This window comes from Alternaria infectoria, assembly GCF_024043175.1.
Source record: "Alternaria infectoria strain BMP 0036 chromosome Unknown scaffold_5, whole genome shotgun sequence".
Taxonomy (NCBI): domain Eukaryota; kingdom Fungi; phylum Ascomycota; class Dothideomycetes; order Pleosporales; family Pleosporaceae; genus Alternaria; species Alternaria infectoria.
In genome coordinates this window covers 244,761-262,272 of record NW_026250694.1, presented here as the reverse complement: position 1 = coordinate 262,272, position 17,512 = coordinate 244,761, and the positions used below count along the sequence as shown (strand labels likewise).

The 17,512-nt window shown below is 52.8% G+C and overlaps 4 protein-coding genes across 4 annotated transcripts; 2 read left to right on the top strand and 2 right to left on the bottom strand.

Moving 5' to 3' along the window:
* Positions 1–815: 815 nt before the first annotated feature.
* On the top strand, positions 816–7,361 carry J4E92_003787 (uncharacterized protein; the record flags this gene model as incomplete). Its single annotated transcript, XM_051495181.1, has 2 exons — positions 816–7,027; positions 7,094–7,361. 2 exons carry the CDS (start codon positions 816–818, stop codon positions 7,359–7,361), a joined length of 6,480 nt encoding a protein of 2,159 aa, XP_051354200.1.
* Positions 7,362–7,572: 211 nt separating this feature from the next.
* Positions 7,573–9,354, bottom strand: J4E92_003786 (uncharacterized protein; the record flags this gene model as incomplete). Its single annotated transcript, XM_051495180.1, has 2 exons — positions 7,573–9,027; positions 9,346–9,354. 2 exons carry the CDS (start codon positions 9,352–9,354, stop codon positions 7,573–7,575), a joined length of 1,464 nt encoding a protein of 487 aa, XP_051354199.1.
* Positions 9,355–10,163: 809 nt separating this feature from the next.
* On the bottom strand, positions 10,164–11,198 carry J4E92_003785 (uncharacterized protein; the record flags this gene model as incomplete). Its single annotated transcript, XM_051495179.1, has 1 exon — positions 10,164–11,198. The coding sequence occupies one exon, from the start codon at positions 11,196–11,198 to the stop codon at positions 10,164–10,166; it is 1,035 nt and encodes a 344-aa protein (XP_051354198.1).
* Positions 11,199–14,593: 3,395 nt separating this feature from the next.
* Positions 14,594–15,646, top strand: J4E92_003784 (uncharacterized protein; the record flags this gene model as incomplete). The annotated part of the gene is made up of 1 exon (XM_051495178.1): positions 14,594–15,646. The coding sequence occupies one exon, from the start codon at positions 14,594–14,596 to the stop codon at positions 15,644–15,646; it is 1,053 nt and encodes a 350-aa protein (XP_051354197.1).
* Between the last annotated feature and the right edge of the window lie 1,866 nt (positions 15,647–17,512).

Genomic DNA, 17,512 nt, shown 5'->3' with positions numbered 1-17,512 from the left:
AGATCTGGGACGGTCTCAACCGCGGCGTACGTCAGACTGTTATTGTGGATATGGCATTCGCTAATACAAGTCACAGCGCCAATGGAAGGACATCAAACAGCGATACATGGAGGCCGCCGAGGACGACGAGTAGGACATCAGCCATACCTCAGTTCGAACATGAAATAGACACTTTCTTACGGTTCTTTGGAGCGGACACTGTACATTGTGGTGTATACTACAGCATGCGAAATACCAAGGCGCGATGTGACCTACATCCCCATACATGAAGCCCGTCGACATGATTGCGTTTGATGGTGTCTTATGGAAGTTCTGACTTGTGACAAAAGCTTGGTGCATGTCGAATAGATGATTCTAGCATACAGACAAATTAGGGCTGCATCAAACGGGCCATATGCTGATACTAGGACATGGAGGACCATAATCGGGCTGTCTCAAACAAGGAACAGATTGAACATGTGCATTGAATAACGGATGTCTTTCCATGTAACAGCAAGTGACAGAAGACTCAAAGACATTGATTGCCTTTGTCGACCCGCGAGGTTTGCAGTCGGCTGCTTGGTGGCGTCGCGCGTGCCTCGGGGGTCCGCGCTGTTTCACGAGATGATGCTCGCAATGACATAGTAGCGCGCATCTTACACCTGCACCTGCTGCTTTCTCTTACCACACCGAGCCTTCCACCAACCCAAGATTCACCCCGGTGGCTGGCCCACAAAACCAGCACTTCGTACTACAAACAACCTCACCGTTGGAGTTTCGTTATTCCCTCCGCCCACCACTCGCGTCCCCCACCATCCCGCCGCGAAAGCTGCACCATGTACATGTCCTTGCACGAGCAAGAACTATGCCGACACCTGCGCGAACTCCCACGACGACACAACTACCGCTTTGAGCTCGCCGCTGACCGAGAGCTGCGCGAGATTCTCTTCCGCTCTCTTGCTGGCCGCCCCGAATTCCTAGCGCACTTCTTCCCCAATGGGCTTCCCACGGATGCAGAGAAGCCTTGGAGTCTGCGCGACGCCCAGGGTGCCGTAGAAGGCGCCGAATACACACCAGCCGCGAGAGGAAAGCCATGCGGGCATATATTCAAAAATGGCGAGGCTACATACCGATGTAAGACATGCAGCGCCGACGACACTTGCGTGCTATGCGCCCGCTGCTTTGACGCTTCCGACCATGAGGGGCACCAGGTCTTTGTCAGCGTCTCGCCCGGCAACTCTGGATGCTGCGACTGCGGAGATGACGAGGCCTGGATACGGCCGGTACACTGCAACATACACTCGATAGACCCTGAGTGCGAGTCCAAGGCTGCAGGCAAGGCGAGAGAGGGTTCTATGCTACCAGACGAACTCGCAGAGACCATTCGCACCACTATTGCACGGACCCTCGACTACCTCATCGACGTCTTCTCCTGCTCCCCGGAGCAACTGCGCCACCCCAAGTCGGAAGAGTCGATCCTCGACGACGAGCGCAAGTCGCGCCTTACCTCACGATGGTACGACCTGGGCGACGAGACAGAGGAATGCGACGAGTTCTGCCTAGTACTGTGGAATGATGAGAAACACACGGTCAACGACGTCAGAGACCAGGTCGCTCGTGCGTGCAAACAGAAGCTGGCGTTCGGCCTGGCAAAGGCCTACGAGATCAATGACGTCGGCCGCAGTGCCATAGTCTACAGAACCGACCTGAAAGACCTCCTTCGCATGGCCAAGATTATCGAGGAGATCAAGCTCACTGTCACCATTCGATCCGCGAGAGACACGTTTCGAGAGCAGATGGGTGGTGTACTCATTGAGTGGATACAGGATATCGCAGGCTGCAGTGTCGGCGAGGACAACCAAATACTTCGCCGCACCGTCTGTGAGGAACTCCTCAAGCCGTGGCGCATTGGCAGCGAAGCATCAAACCAGAGTATCGGCAAGAACGGTCTGGATGATCACGAGATGGAAGACAAGGAAGCTGAAATGGATGGCTTCTTCAACGGCATGCTATTACAGCGACGAGCTCGTATCATCCGGGTCCAGCGACAACGAACCACCGATACCAACGACGACACTACAGCCTCTGACGACGACGATGACGACGATGGCGGGCCTGCAGCAGATACCCAAGATGATATGGACATTGACGAGGTCGGCGCTCAGGATAACGATGGCGACGTCGAGATGGAGGCATACGAAAGCGCAGACGAGGCGCTTGAAGTGTCTGAAGCCACAATGGCAGGCTACCCTGCTCCCCCACCACCGCCACCACCACCTGCGCACCCGCAGCGTGCTCAACTCGAGCAGAGTGTCACGCCGGCCGAGTCAGATAGTGAGCCTATGGTTGGCGCACCGTCTCTCAGCCATGCCGAGCCGATACTACCGGTTCCAGAGACACCTCATACCCGGTCACTGCCACTACGGCCAGCGCGGCCAGCCAAATACTGGTTAGAACGGCCTGAAAGCTACGGTAAGAAGCCTGGAACGCCACCTCACGAAGACCTCTGGCAACGCCTGAGGCTTGATCACTTGATATTGTATGATTTGCGCATGTGGAAGCAATTGCGCATCGGTATCCGCGATGTCTTCATCAGCACCGTCGTCACCATTCCTGAGTTCAAGCGCCTCTTAGGTCTACGCTTTGCTGGCGTCTATACTGCTCTCGCACAACTTTACCTCATTGCCGACCGTGAGCCTGACCACTCCATCATCAACCTTTCTCTGCAGATGTTGACAACTCCGTCTATTACGTCCGAGGTTGTCGAACGTGGCAACTTCCTTACAAACCTCATGGCTATTCTCTACACCTTCTTGACTACCCGTCAGGTCGGCTACCCTTCAAATGTCGACCCCAAAGCAACACTAGCTTTCGAGCAGGGGGCTGTGACTAACCGGCGAATGTATCACTTCTTCCTCGATATGAAGTATCTTTTGGGTTCCGAATTCGTTCAGGAGCGAATTCGCGAAGAGCCGCGGTACCTCTTACAGTTCTTAGACCTCGTAAAGCTTCACCAAGGTATCTGTCCTAATGTTCGCCAAGTGGGCGAGCATCTTGAGTTTGAGTCGGAAGCATGGATCAGCGCTTCTCTTATCACCCGAGAAATCAACAAGTTGTGTAGACACTTTGCCGAATCATTTGCCTGGAGCCGCGGTCAGGACCCGTCCAACATCCAGCGTGCTATTCGTGCAGCCGCCAAGGTAGCCATCATCAATTCTCTAGGCGCTGAACGTAGACGCTTTGACCAGACCGAGCTCAAAGAAGAGACCAGGTTCAAGACGTTGGAGGTCTTTGAATTTGACGCCGAACCCTCTACCTTCTATGGGCCATCGTACAAGGTTGTCGATTACGTTGTCGCGACACAGCCCATGAGCTTCCATCACGCACTTCATTACACTCTATCATGGCTCATCGATCGAGCGCGGAGCATGGATCAGAACGACATCTTGCGCTTGCTTCTATTCTCACCCAGCGAACTGCAGATGGACTTTAACCCGGCGATGGTATCCATTCCTGTGCATCAACCTAAGGAATACCTATTAGCCATGTTCGACTTTCCCCTCCGAGTGTGCTCATGGCTAGCTCAGATGCGTGCAGGCATTTGGGTCAGGAACGGCATCACATTGCGACATCAGATGACGCAGTATCGAAGTGTATCACAGAGAGACGTGTCGCACCAGCGAGATATCTTCCTCCTACAGTCTGCACTCGTCCTTTGCGATCCGTCGGTCTTCCTAGCGTCTATGATTGACCGATTCGGACTAAACGGATGGATGACTGGCAAGTACGAAGCCAGTCACCATGGGTTCGAGGACAGCCAAGCTATTGACGTGGTCGAGGACTTTGTGCATCTGCTCATCATCATTCTCAGCGAGCGCACATCGTTGATACCTGCGGAGGACAACGATGAGTCTCAGTTAGCGTCTATGCGCAAGGACATTGCTCATGTACTGTGCTTCAAGCCACTCTCTTTCTCTGACATGACCGCACGACTGTCAGATCGGATTCAGAATATGGACGAATTCCCCGCTGTCTTGTCTGAAATGACTAGATTCCGAGCTCCAGAGGGATTATCTGATAGCGGGACTTTCGAATTGAAGGAGGAGTACATCGATTTGGTAGATCCTTACCTTCATCAGTACAACCGCAACCAGAGAGAGGAAGCAGAGAACACATACAAGGCCTACATGGCCAAGAAGACTGGAAAACAAGCTAGCGACATCGTCTATGAGCCGAAGCTCCGCCCGATTCCTTCAGGTCTGTTCCAAGACCTGTCGGCATTCACCAGAACACCATTGTTTACGCAGATCATATACTACCTACTGGCATATGGGTTGAGGGCAGGATCGGCCACACCGAGCATACCAGCCACTCGCGTTGAAACATACATCCAGTTTGTCTTACAGCTCCTCCTTGTTGCTATCCTCGAGGACAAGAGTGGAGAGCATGGTTGGTCCGAGAAGATGCCCGACTCTTTTGTCACGTCAGTGTTGACCAAGAACGCAAATGTGGGCGTCAAAGACCACCCCACTGTTCTATCGATTCTGAAAACCCTGCAAGACAACGAAGCCTTCAAGGCATGCGAGCCGAAGATAAGCCTGATTCTTCATAGGCTCAAGCAACGCCAACAAGAATCTTTCATCATTGCAGCGGCAGCAATCAACATGCCAGCCGACAGGATGGATACTGCCTCACCCGCACCTCAGGACAAGGAACACAAAGAGCTCAAGAAGAAGCAAGCACTCGACCGGCAGGCGAAAGTTATGGCAGCCTTCAAAGAGCAACAGGGCAAGTTCTTGGCCAACCAGGAGTTCGACTGGGGTGAAGATGACTTTAGCGACTTGGAAGATGAGACCGGGGGGCTCGTTGAGCAAGAGAAGACCCTAAAATACCCCTCCGGTACATGCATCTTGTGTCAGGAAGACTGCAACGAGCAGAGACTCTATGGTTCTTTTGGATATATTTCTGAGAGCAGAATCATGCGGCAAACTCCTCTCGAGGATGAAGAGTGGGTGGACGAAGTCGTGCAGACGCCGGCCAGTCTCGATCGATCTGCTGAGGACCTGCGCCCATTCGGTGTGGCCGGCAAGAACCGGCGTACGGTAGAGAAGGTCACTGCTTCAGGTGAGCGCGTTACCAGCGAAAGACAAGAACTAGGAAAAGGATTCCCTCCTCTTTCGGTTACACCTGGTCCAGTCACTACTGGCTGCGGACACATCATGCATTTCGCATGCTTTGAGGTATACCTGAATGCTACGCAGAGACGTCATGTCAGCCAGATTGCGCGCAATCACCCCGAGCGGCCTGAGCTAAAGGAGTTTATGTGTCCCCTGTGCAAAGCCCTTGGAAATATCTTTTTGCCAATCATCTGGAAAGCAAAGAAGGTGTCTAGCACGGGTGTTCTTGAGACTGAGGAGCCATTCGATACCTGGCTGGAATCACAACTGGTTGCAATCCACAAGAGTCTGGAGAAGGGTCTGAAGGTTCCAGCAGACTTGTCGCACGATCAAAAGATGTTGTATGAATATGCAGAACGGGACTTCATCCAGCCAATATCGAGTCGCTTGCCTGATCTGCTGAAGCCACCGCTACCTTCGACTGGCCTTGCTCTGTCACAATCAGGACAACTTGCACCTCGCTTCCAGGTCCCAGCGTTCCTGGGTGTGCAGCCTCCTGAGGCCGCCGAAGCTGGCTTAGGATCTTCTCAGAGCAGTCCAGCTCTCACACAGGATGTTCCAATGGGAGAACTGATCAAGATCTACCATAGGCTGAGAGAGACCTTGAAAGTCAACAACGTTCACTCCTCGTTCGCATATCCGCATACACCCGCAGTTACAAACGACTTCACGCATACCGACGCGCTTGCACAAGCTCTTGGGTATTCTATCGCCGCAGCCGAGATTGCTCAGCGAGGCGTGCAGTCCGAATCAGCGCGTGGGACGTTGATAGACAAGATCTCTCCGCAAGCAATCACCCATCTACGGGTGTTTTCTGAGACCGTCTCGTCGTACATCGCCATCGGAAGCCTACGTGGTCAGGGACCGACCAAGACCACAGATGAGTTTTCGGAAAATCAGCGTCGCCAGTTCCGCCAGCTGTTGGTCGGACATCCAGGCATCTCTGACCCAGATGTACTGAGTTTCGATCTTAAGAGCATCGCACCGTTACTATGCCAGGATCCGTTCATCTTCCTCTCAGAGTGCGCGGTGGGCGTCGTGCCGGCAACCAATCTCGACATTCACCACATAATGCGGCTGTGTTACCTCGCTGAGATTGTTCGGGTAGTCTTTGTCTTTGCACTAGGTGTGAAGAATCAGGCTGCCGAGGAGATGGCACTGCATCCAGAACCCTTCGTGTCGTCCCCCGAGCAGTTTATCAGTGAGGAGAAAGTCAGCAATGGGTTCATGTCGTCGCCTGACCAGATGAACAACCTGCTCTTCTTTGTCTGTGTCGTATTCAACGTCGTCAACACGGGCGACTCACCCGCCTCGTTGGACACAGATAACATGTCCATTTCATCACAGTTCAAAGAACCCAACTTCCTCGGATTCATACAAACCATGGTTTCAACCTACGCTCTGCCTTTCGTCCGTAAAGCGGCTATCCTCATGCACGTACGCTACGGCATCGACCTCCCACTCGTCCCCGCCGAACGCGCAGACGAGCCCGAACTTGCACGTCTTTCCTCCATCCTCCGACTACCGTCCCTCGACGAGATATTTGCCTCCTTCGCTAGCGGTACATCAGCAGCCCACACAACGCGCTCCATCGTAGGAGGTTGGCTTCGCCATCTCCTCTGGGCGCAAGCAGGCAACAACCCGCTCAAGCCAGTAGTCTCGCTATCCCACCCCGCCATCTTCGAACTCGTCGGCCTACCGAAGAACTACGACACCCTTACCGACGAAGCGATTCGCCGCCGCTGTCCCACAACCGGCAAAGAACTGACAGACCCCGCACTCTGCCTCTTTTGCGGCGAGATCATGTGCAGTCAAGCCGTGTGCTGTATGACGAACAAAAACCGTGGAGGCTGTAACCAGCATTTGGCAAAGTACGTCCTTTCCCCACAGTCGCTACATCATTCAAGAAAATCATATACTAACGTGTCAACCTATAGATGCGGCGGGCAAATCGGCCTCTTCATTCACATCCGCAAATGCATGATTCTCTTCCTCAATCTCGACCACGGCACCTGGCACGTCGCTCCTTATCTTGATAAGCACGGTGAAGTTGATCCCGCGCTGCGCCGTCATCACCAGCTCTTCTTGAACCAGAAGCGGTATGATGCGTTACTGAGGAAGGTTTGGCTGGAAGGCGGAGTGCAGAGTCTGATTGCGAGGAGGTTGGAGGGCGATGTTAACAATGGGGGCTGGGAGAGTTTGTAGAGTTCGGGTGTCATTAGTTATGATTGTATGAGTGCAGGGCTTGTAGTAGGCGTTTTGGAATTAACTATCTTCATTCACTGTTGCACGTCATGGAAATGTATGTTGTGGGTTATCGTGATCTAGGTGAACGTGGGAAGTATCGATTATGTCTCATCCGCGAAGTGAATATTAGCATTTGGAGTGACGATACAATGTGGTATACGTGATGATGCTACACTAAGACTTCCGCACGTTTATCATCGGTGGGCTCGTCTTCCTTTGACTGTTCAGCAGCGGGCTCCTCGCTCGATGGAATCGCGTCTTCAGAGGAGTCGACCTGTTCGGCACCCTTCGCAGAGGCCGTCTCAGGGAAAGAGCCATCAATACCCGAATTCACACCCTCAACAAGCGGCATATAGTCCTGCGCGCCAGCTTTCTCGCGTGACCCAAGCCCCTGTGCACTACCATCTTTCTTCCACCACCCACTCCGCCCTTTCCAGTTCGGATCATCCGGCCCCGTCATCTTCCTAACAAGCGAGCTACTCGCCCTCTTCTCCTCACTCTTCAAACCCAATCTCTCCGCCACCACCTTCCTCCACGTATTAATCTTCGTAAGGCCATCAGCAAACATCTCCATGCCATACAACATGGCCATCTCTTTGCCCAGCCCGCCACTCCTAGCTTGGTTATGTTCCTTGATTATTGCGTCGAGGAGGCCGAGGATGTCGGCGTCGAAGTCGATGGCGTTGTCGTCCATTTCTTTGAGCAGCATGTTTATGGTTATGTAGGAGGCTTGCTGGATCCATGCCGTCCGGATCAGGTGCTTGTAGAGCGTTGTCGTTGCGCCGAGGGCGTGCGAGGAGCGGCCGAGCTTTTTGATCGTGGGCAGGATGGAGAAGGGGAGGGGGGAGGAGGGGAACTCGGTGCGTAGGGTGATGACGGCGGTTATGAGGTGGTAGGGGTAGTTGTGAAAGAGGATGCGTGCGTCGGTGGAGGGTGGGGAGGGTTTGTAAGCAGCTTTTGCTTCTGATGACTTCTTCGATGCGTTGTTGCTGGGTTTGGCGGTTGGCTGTTTCGTGGGGCTGCCGCTGGCGTTGTCGAGATCTAGGTCGCGTACTTTGGCAAAGACTTCGCGCTCGAGGGTTTGCCAGAGGGCGCGATCGGTGGGTGCGTTGCGTATGAGGCTATCGATCCGTTCTTGTTCCGCCAGACGCAATTCTCTGAGCTTTGCTGCCTCCACACTCGAGCCCTTCTTCTTGCTACTCTGCGCTTTACCCACTTCTGCACCTGCAGCATCTTGCTTGTTAGATCGAGCCCTCGTTCTCTCTGTACGCAATGCGCGCAATCGCGGGTCGCCTCTCAGCACTTCGTCGAAAACCTTGTCTAGCGAGGGTCTCGGGATATCTTCTGTACTCGGGATATCTTCTGTATTTTTCTGGAACTCTTCGAACACCTCGTCGACATCTACCAAAGGGTCTTTCTTCTTCTGTTGGCGCCCTTCATTATCAAACTTCCTGTACAACTTCTGGAACACGGCCCGCTCGGTGCGAGATATAGTAGTCTTTCGGGGAGGCTGTTGATCGACAACAGGCGGTAGATCTGCATCGTCTTCGAAGGGAATGTCCTCGCTAACGTACGGGCGCGAAGGCGTGTGAATATTGCGGCGAGCAACTGGTCGTGTGGCGGACTGCCATTGCTGGATCGTGGGTGTCTGGTACAGGAACGGAAGGAGCGTTTTGCTTGGCGAAATCCGAGAGCGCGACAATACTCGCACCGAATTAGAGCATATAGACATGGACGGAGGCGCCACACGAAAGCAGCGAGTTGTAAACAGCACAGCAGACGTGAATGACACGATGATGCAGCCCGCCGTGCAAGTCCCAAATCTTTTGGGATCGCCGCGGCTCGGTGGTGATCCGAGCTCAACCTACCGCATTCGGAAGTTCTCAAAAACCATCGAAGACTTAAGCACTCTCCAGGTGAACAGCGCCCAAAAACCTTGAACTAGGTACATAAAACGCATTCTCATTGGCTGAGCGCAGTCACCCAAATAAGGCAACTTTTGAAATCCATTGAAGACGGCATGGAAGCAACTCGGCCCTCCAAACTGCAAGCCCATTGGCTATTGTCAACCTCCTCCATCAGGCAGGACCTAAACATCCGTCGAATGCTGCAACAGGCGGCCCATTACTGGAAACTGGTACCAAAAGGAAACCATTCATTGGTCAAGTTCAGTATACCGCATCCGGTATGTTTGGAGATATCCGTCGAACACATATTTTACTGGAAACTTGTACCTGATCCGAGGCTCTTATTGGTGGAGCTCTGGGCTGGGATGAGGCGGCACAGTCGGGCACCTTAGGCTGCTTTCTCATCTACAGCAATCCACAAGAGATGGAAATAGACGTCGCCGCATTTTTCTTGACGCATAAGGTGGCAGCAACTCCTACACGAAAGCTTTCGGATTGTAAAGTATCTAGATCACGCTTCTTTTGACGATGTGTTGACAGTTAACCAATTCTCTAGTTAACGCATGAGATCATCAGCAGTATGGCATTTGCTCAACCAGGAAGATTCCAGGACAGGTTTTACAACGTGTAGAAGCTTGATTGGATTGGTATAATGCCCGGAAATCTATTGTTGAACTCCTGAGTACAAAACGATGGCTGACCACATTAGAGAGTTTGAGATATTATAAAAGCGACACAGGTCTTCCAGTTTCATCTCATGCAGTGGTAGGAGGTGTCTTTGTTGGCAGTCCCTTACCAATTCGCTCGATCTGAGCGCCGTAGAAAGCCTGGTATTTCGTTAGCATCCACATCTTCACTTCTCGGGGACCAGACTTACACTCTCCGCACCAGCACCTAGAGCCTTGACCGGAATCTTGCTGACCAGCCAGCTCGGCTTCACAGCATCCAACCTCAGACTGACATCACCACCCGTAGCCTCTGCCTCCAAGACTTTCTTCGCAAAACTCGAGTCCACAGCAGCTGGTCGCGCCAAACCGATCAAATCACAAGCATTCTCCTCCAGCGCGGCACGCATACCCGTCAAGCTGCGGAAACCGCCCGTAACCATCAAGACCACCTCTGGGAACTTCTGCCTAACCACCCTCGCAAAATCAAGGAAGAAAGCCTCGCGTTTCGCGGTACGCTCAGACACCTTCTTCTCGCCAGGCTGTGGCTCGTCGCCCTTCATCATCCTAGGGTTCTCGTACGATCCACCGCTGATCTCGAGGAAGTCGATACCGGTATCCTTGAGATAACCGATCTGTTGCATAACGTCCTCCATATCGCTGGAATGTTGGACGTCAGCGGAGTTGAGCTTGATGCCGACTGTAAATGTAGATGGAACGACAGCGCGGATAGCATTGATGATGTCGAGAACGATTCGGGCGCGGTTGAATGCTGAGCCACCGTAGTTGTCTTGCCGATGGTTGGTCTTCGGAGACATGAAGATGTTGAGTAGGTATCCGTGTGCGGCGTGCAGTTCTACGCCGTCGAAACCTGCTTCGCTGAGGAACTTGGCTGCGTCGGCATGTCTTTTCACCACGTCTTCGATTTCTGCAACTGTCATCTCTCGCGGGGTGCCGAAAATGAGTTTTTGCGCCGTCTTCGCCCAGATGTTGTCTTCGAACTGTAGTGCGATAGGGCTTGGTGCGATGTTCTTCTCGAATAACCCCTTTGAACCTGCTCCAAGAGGACTTTGGCGGCCGGGATGGTTAAGCTGGACGATCGCTGGGGTACCTTCGATACGGCATGCTTCTGCATATCTGCGCCATTGAGCAATGAGTTCGGGGTTAGTGCTGGGTGTGAGAGAGACATCGAGGGCGTTTCCGAGCCAGCGCTCATCGATCATCACGTTGCCTTTGCATGTTAGTCTTGAAAAAGATCAGTTGGTGAGAGCTCTACTGTACCCGTTATGATTCCGCCCCATCCTCCCTTTCCCCATGCTTTGTAGGCCGACATAAGGGTCTCTGTTGGGTCATGAGACTTTGACATGGTTTCTGCCATCGCTGCCTATGGGTGTGTTAGGAACATGGTCGCACTGCGTTTGTTTTCTTCGTTGTCTACCTTGAGTAGCCTGTTCTTGAACACAAGACCGGATGGCAATGTCACCGGATCGCTTAGTTGACGATTATTCTGCATCTTGGAACCTGGTTATTGATTTTCGTGCGGGTTGGTGCCGAATGGTGTGTTCTTGAACTCCAAATGTTGTGTAGGTGTCTGGTTAGCCTCAACGCTGGTTTTATGCCCTCGTGCAGTTTTGACGGTTATGTTTTTGGTAACGATGATGCTATTCTGCTATTCTCCAGCTCGCGCGTTCTAATATACATGTACTTCTCTTCTAGAAGCTGCGGTGCAATATACACCCCTTCGGTGTGAAGATTGAACCGGTTACTGATCGCGGACGAGGTTCGGCGGGGGACTAGTACTGATTCCAAAATATAGGGGAGGCCTCGACTGCTAAGCACCTCGGTTCATTTGGGCCATGGGCGCACGTCGTATCAGGGGAAAATGCGACACTTTCTAAGCGACTTACAACTTTACAACCCTACAACGCTACAACAACTAGCTCTTAAGAAATTTATGTTATAGAGAAAAGAGTCTACTATATAAAATATAAGGTAGGCATTCTAAAAAAATTCTAGAGCTTCTTGTTGTGTTGTGCAGCGTGTACAAAGATCTCTTGGCGTCTCATTTCTCCTTGGTAGGACGTGGGCGTGTGCTCAGTTTCGGCCCGTTTCCCAAGACGCGGCGAGATTTTGAATCCTCCGAGTTTTTGCAGATATTTCTCCATGAGAGCATGCCTCGTTCTCATTCGATGTGTGCGTTCTCGCTGGTCGTTTGGCGACCTAAAGTTACTTGCGACGTGAAACCTGGTAGCGTCAGGCTGTCAGAGAGCGGAGTTCGCGTGCGACGTCATCTGGATGGGAAGCGGCTGAGGCCGCAACCAGGCGTGTCAGGGTCCGTGCTGCTCCCGTCCTCGGAGCAACCTACCACCCTGCCTTCGGCGGATTGTTCACGCGACGAAGAAGAGACTGATGAACCCACCCACTAGATATCAGAATACGCTGAAGCTTTGTTGCATCAATATCGCCACACATACTGTCTCGAGCGGCTGCGACCAAGATGGAGCATCTCAGAAGGTTCAGGTGCACCTGCAGGAAGGCTGATTCATGGATGCTGACCAAGATGAACCCAGTAGATGCCGATCCGTCTCCCAGCACATGCGATCCATTGGTCTATTCGAGAGATGGCATTGCGTATAGTAGCAGGACTGCTGCCCAGGCGCTGATGATAATACCACGATGGTGAGCACGCAGCTGTTGATGGCAGTCAGCGTGGCGCAACTCACGTCGCAAAAAATGTAAGTTTCTCTGCGTCAGCAGTAAATCACACCACCAGGAAAGAGACGGGTGGGGCCTTAAGGGTCCTTCAGCATCTACAATGTACCGTGTGCCAAGATCAGATCGTATCGCTTCCACTTCCTTGGGAGCGCTCAGTCTTACGACGCCACAGGGTTCCCTGGCTCCCTTTTCGATACACCTACCCGTCGCAATCCGCGCCTGTCGGTGGATTTCCGCTGTCGCTATGCGAGGCACACTCCCCTGTCAGTTGTATAAGAACCCGTTTCGCCTAAGGCCAGTGTAAAGGCATATGCAGCCTCTTACCCTTTTGGGAAACTGGTATGACTGCATCAACAGTTGCGATTCGACGTTGCGCCTGATGCCATGCGGCCCAGAACCATCAGCTTCCTCAGCCTCACCCTTCCTTACCCAATTGTGAGCCACCCATCGGTGTGAGACCAGCACCAAGCACCCCTCAACCAAAGCCTTGAGCCGGTACAAAGTCCGAGCATGATGCCCTGCTTTACCCCCTCGTAAAGACAAGGTACAGCAAGCTAAGCTCATACGACCATTACGCATTATCAGAAATCAACACAATGATGGGTATTAATGCCGCAAGGTTCCTATCGTCGGATCCCGCTCTGTCACTCGCTACGCGCTTCACGAGGATGTTACTATACTGCACTGGAGGCGAGACTGGACTTTCAGGACGCAATGCGACACAGCGCGTCTCTCTGCGGTCTTCCAAACCTTCCAGAACTTCGACCCCGCCGACAGCCTCGATGGATAGCCTGCCAAACGAACTCGTCCTAAACATCTGCAGTTACCTATCCCCATCAGAACTCTGGTTCAGCGCGCGCCCCACTTCTCGTCAACTCTACAGCTGCGCCAAAGAAGTACTAGTACAGAAATGCTTCCACGAAGAGCAAGTTCACTTCTCTCGGTGCTGCTTCTGGTGCAGCCTTGGACACTCCCCCATCGAAACAGTCTTGAGAACCATCACGCCACTTTTCAGTGACAAGCAAAAGCTGCGCATAGCATGCATCAGTGACCAAGCTTTGCTTGTCAAGCTGGCTTTCGGAGGATTGTGCAATCGCATCGCGAGGTTCGAGCAGAAGATCAGTGTTTCTGTTGGAGGAGGGGAAGAGGTCACAATAACCGCTGCAGAGTGGTTGGGATATGTGGGACGTCTCGATCGTGATATACAGGTGCGCCGGTATGGCTTCCTGGCGTTCTACTTCGCACGAGTAGGAAAGAAGAAAGTGGAATGGCGGATCACAGAGCCTCTTCTGTCGGTGACGCACGTGCTAGGCTTTATTGTGGTGGGCGTTGTCATCGTGGCCACCGCGTTGTCTGTCCTAGTTGTCGGTGGTGCTATCTGGGAAGCGTGCAGACTAGCCCAGGGCCTATGGAGTCTCCTGGACAGGCTAGTGGAAGCTTGTATACCAGATAGGCTCACTCGAGACTGAACAGCGGAGCGACGAACCGACTGCGCGGCCACAACTACCAGCGCAAACACTTCGTGGCTCGAGAATCCAAGAATATTACCTAGGTATCTATTCGGTCAAACGGTAAACGGTTGGGTGCGTTGGTCGGCTAGATGACTGGAAACATGGAACTGCTGTCCCTTCCCAAGCAGCCACCCAACGGGCATCCGCAACAGGCGTCAGCGTTACTCAGGGACCCGGATGATAAGCAGGGCAGGAACATCATCATCGGCCCCGCTTGAAGAGTGGAGCAGAACAACGTTGCTATGAGAACGTTGGATAACATTGTGACGGTTTATTTGGTCGCGAGAGCATCTCCACGAATGTTCTCACAAGCAGCCACGTTATACAATTTTGACGCAATAATTCACCCCAAAAACGCTGGAAACAACTACACTGACTTTGATATTACGATCATGACCGTCCACAAGCGCGAATCTCGTCTCCGCCGCTGGGCTAGGAAGCTTGGCAGCTGTCTACGAAACCACCATCCGCACCGCAAGTACAAATCCGCTAGCTATGTGGACATGGGTAAGACGGCATCGTCGCCTGTACGTCGCCCCGATGTCCGACACACGCCACGCAAAGGGCTCATCGGTCGAAGAGAGCAGCCTTCGAAAAAGGTACACAACGGCGGCACCAAAGCATGGGATGAACAAACTAAATGGGCGTTGCCTTCAGCAGGAAGCCTTCGAAAGGCTACACCGCAAGAGAATCCGACAGACGAGACTATTCGGCTAGTAAACCCGAGTGTAAATTCACTTGTTGGAGGGCGACTGGGTTCGCAAACACCGATGTTTGCTGGAAGGGTGACCAAGCGAGCTGTTGGTGAGCCCCAGAAACAAAACGCAAATGTGTCAGGCCTATTAGAAGGCCCACGATCCGTGCTTTCATGGCAAGAGTCGTTTGAGCTGCAACGAACACTCAGGAGAGAGCTGCCTCCACCTCCCTCTGACAGATACGATTCTGCGGTCGACGTAACGATCCGACCCCTTAACGTCCGCAAGCATCAAGTCCAGAAGCCATACTGTCCTTCTGGATTAGGAAGATCGGCCGCCGTACCCATCCAACCTAAACCAACTGCCAATGCCCGGATTCTCCACGCACCAGCATTCCATTCTCAAACCGCTTTATCTGCAACGGGTAAGGAGCCAGCGCGGGGCTGGGAACAAGACTGGGAAAAGCCTCTTCAGCATAGCATCGGAGACTCGAGGGCGATCTGGAAGTCAGCGTCACACCGTCTTCTACTGCGGAACAAGGATAGCATACAGCAACTAGATGCCGAGCAAGCAATAATGGAGCAGATGACTGCGAGGATGGAGTTGGAGAAGAGGCAGCAGCCCCAGATGAGGAGCATTCAGAGCATTGAAGAGATGGCTGAAGAGGATCGGAGGGCAGATGAGGAATGGAATGGTAAACACAGTCTGACAGCTTTGAAGGAACAACGTGCTAACAGCGTCGTCTTCTAGGCATCGCAAACCAAATTGCGTTCGATGCGCAACTCCCTGGCGTTCAGGAAGTCAAGTCCGTCTCATTCCGTCACCAAAAACGCCACATTGCAAATGCTCGGCGGTAATTACACTGATTCACGAGCCACAATCGCACAGCACGTGGAAGCTTCGATGCTTCTACGATATGTCAAAAGTAAAGGGCAGTTGGTATTGGTTTGTTGAGGATGTCGTAGGCGCCGGAGATTTGATATGGAAAGGGCACGCACTACGTTGGGCCAAGCATGGCATTCTGAAGATGTTCATGGCGGTCAGGAAGGCAGCCAATTCTGCCAAGCAGACCGAGGGATCACTGAAGTGGTGTGTGAGGTCTTGGTGTTGTACGTTGTTTTGTGGAGTTTACGAGCGACCAATTCCTACAATTCGCTCGTACGCCATGCATATGTACATTGTTGTTCCATAGATAATCGCAGTGCTTTTTCTCCTCCGCAGCAAGCATTCGCTGGCGAGATGACGGTGAGACGGAGCTTGTGCTCCTTCGAGAGAACGGGCGTGCGCTAGCTCTGGTATTCCAAAAAAGCAAAGGCTCATGCTGTTTTTCCTCACTTGCCGGCCTGGAGAGTCCCCCTCCCTGCCTTAGCCTGCGGAGCGCGACCGATGAAAAGGGCCACGCAACGACATTACCATGGTACGGTGAGGAGTAGTCCGGCACGTACCTGGCTATGGTGGCAGACACAGGGTGCCGGAATTGGTATTTGGAAGACAACTCGATCGCCCACGGAAACAAGCAAAGCCTGCATGGCATTGTTTGCACCACCTTGAACGTGTTGACAAGCTGTTCATTTCCCGTCAACACTGCCTATTCTACGCACACTTTCGCATTGCCTTTCAGTATGCTCTGCCTTCCGCTTTTAAACATGTTCAGCTCCAATAAGACCGACCACGAGTTCTCAGATCATTCCTGCAATATGTGTCGACGCGCCACCGATTTGAGCCCACCACGGAATCCGAATACCTGCACTTCAAGACCGGCCATGTCACATCGAGGCCCAGTAGCCCATCTACCTCACACGATAATCAATTCCAATCTCGGCTGCCGGAATCACACCTTCCGGTTGCAATTCAATCGATTCCTGGTGGAGGATCCAACTGTCGCTGTGTTCTCCGTCGACCAAGAAGCACCAATCTCAAGCGTATGGCGAGACGAAGACCGCCGGGGCTGCTACGGATGGGCCCGAATTTTCTCCGCGTCGCGATCCAGATGCAATGTGACGATGAGTGTCGGGCAACACTGGACACTTGGGGTATCGAACAAATCGATTCGGTACTGGAACATGGAAGAAGGGGTTATCCTAGTGGATTGGGGTCAGCTTTACGATAGCTACTTCAAGCAATTGAAGACGAAGAACCAAGAGAGGTCGACAGCTTTTGCAGAACAAGATTATGGACAGGACGACGACATGCCGCCCAACCGTGCCATGCAGCGAGTATCTCGAACCGATTACCGCCCGGCGACAGCGAACTCGACAGCTCACGAGATTGGCACACGGTTCAGCAATGGTCTAAGGGTCGTGAGAGACGCCATTAGAAGTCGTGTGGGTGAAGGCAGGCCGAGGGGAACAGGACGGGAAAGGATCGCGCTCGCACGCGTCTCTCTGATGTGGACGAACCCGAGCTATCAACGATTGCGATAATACAGACATTAATAGCCAATTAATACAAGGACATAATGGATTCATGAGCAGCAGGAACCCCCAAAAGTCTTTGACGCCGCCACAAGAGGTCGATGACGTCCGTGTAAACGCTGACGCGTGACGCGTGAACGCCCTCCCGTTTTAGCGACAAAAAAAGTACAACCCCCGCTATAGCCCCGCCCGTAACACCAAC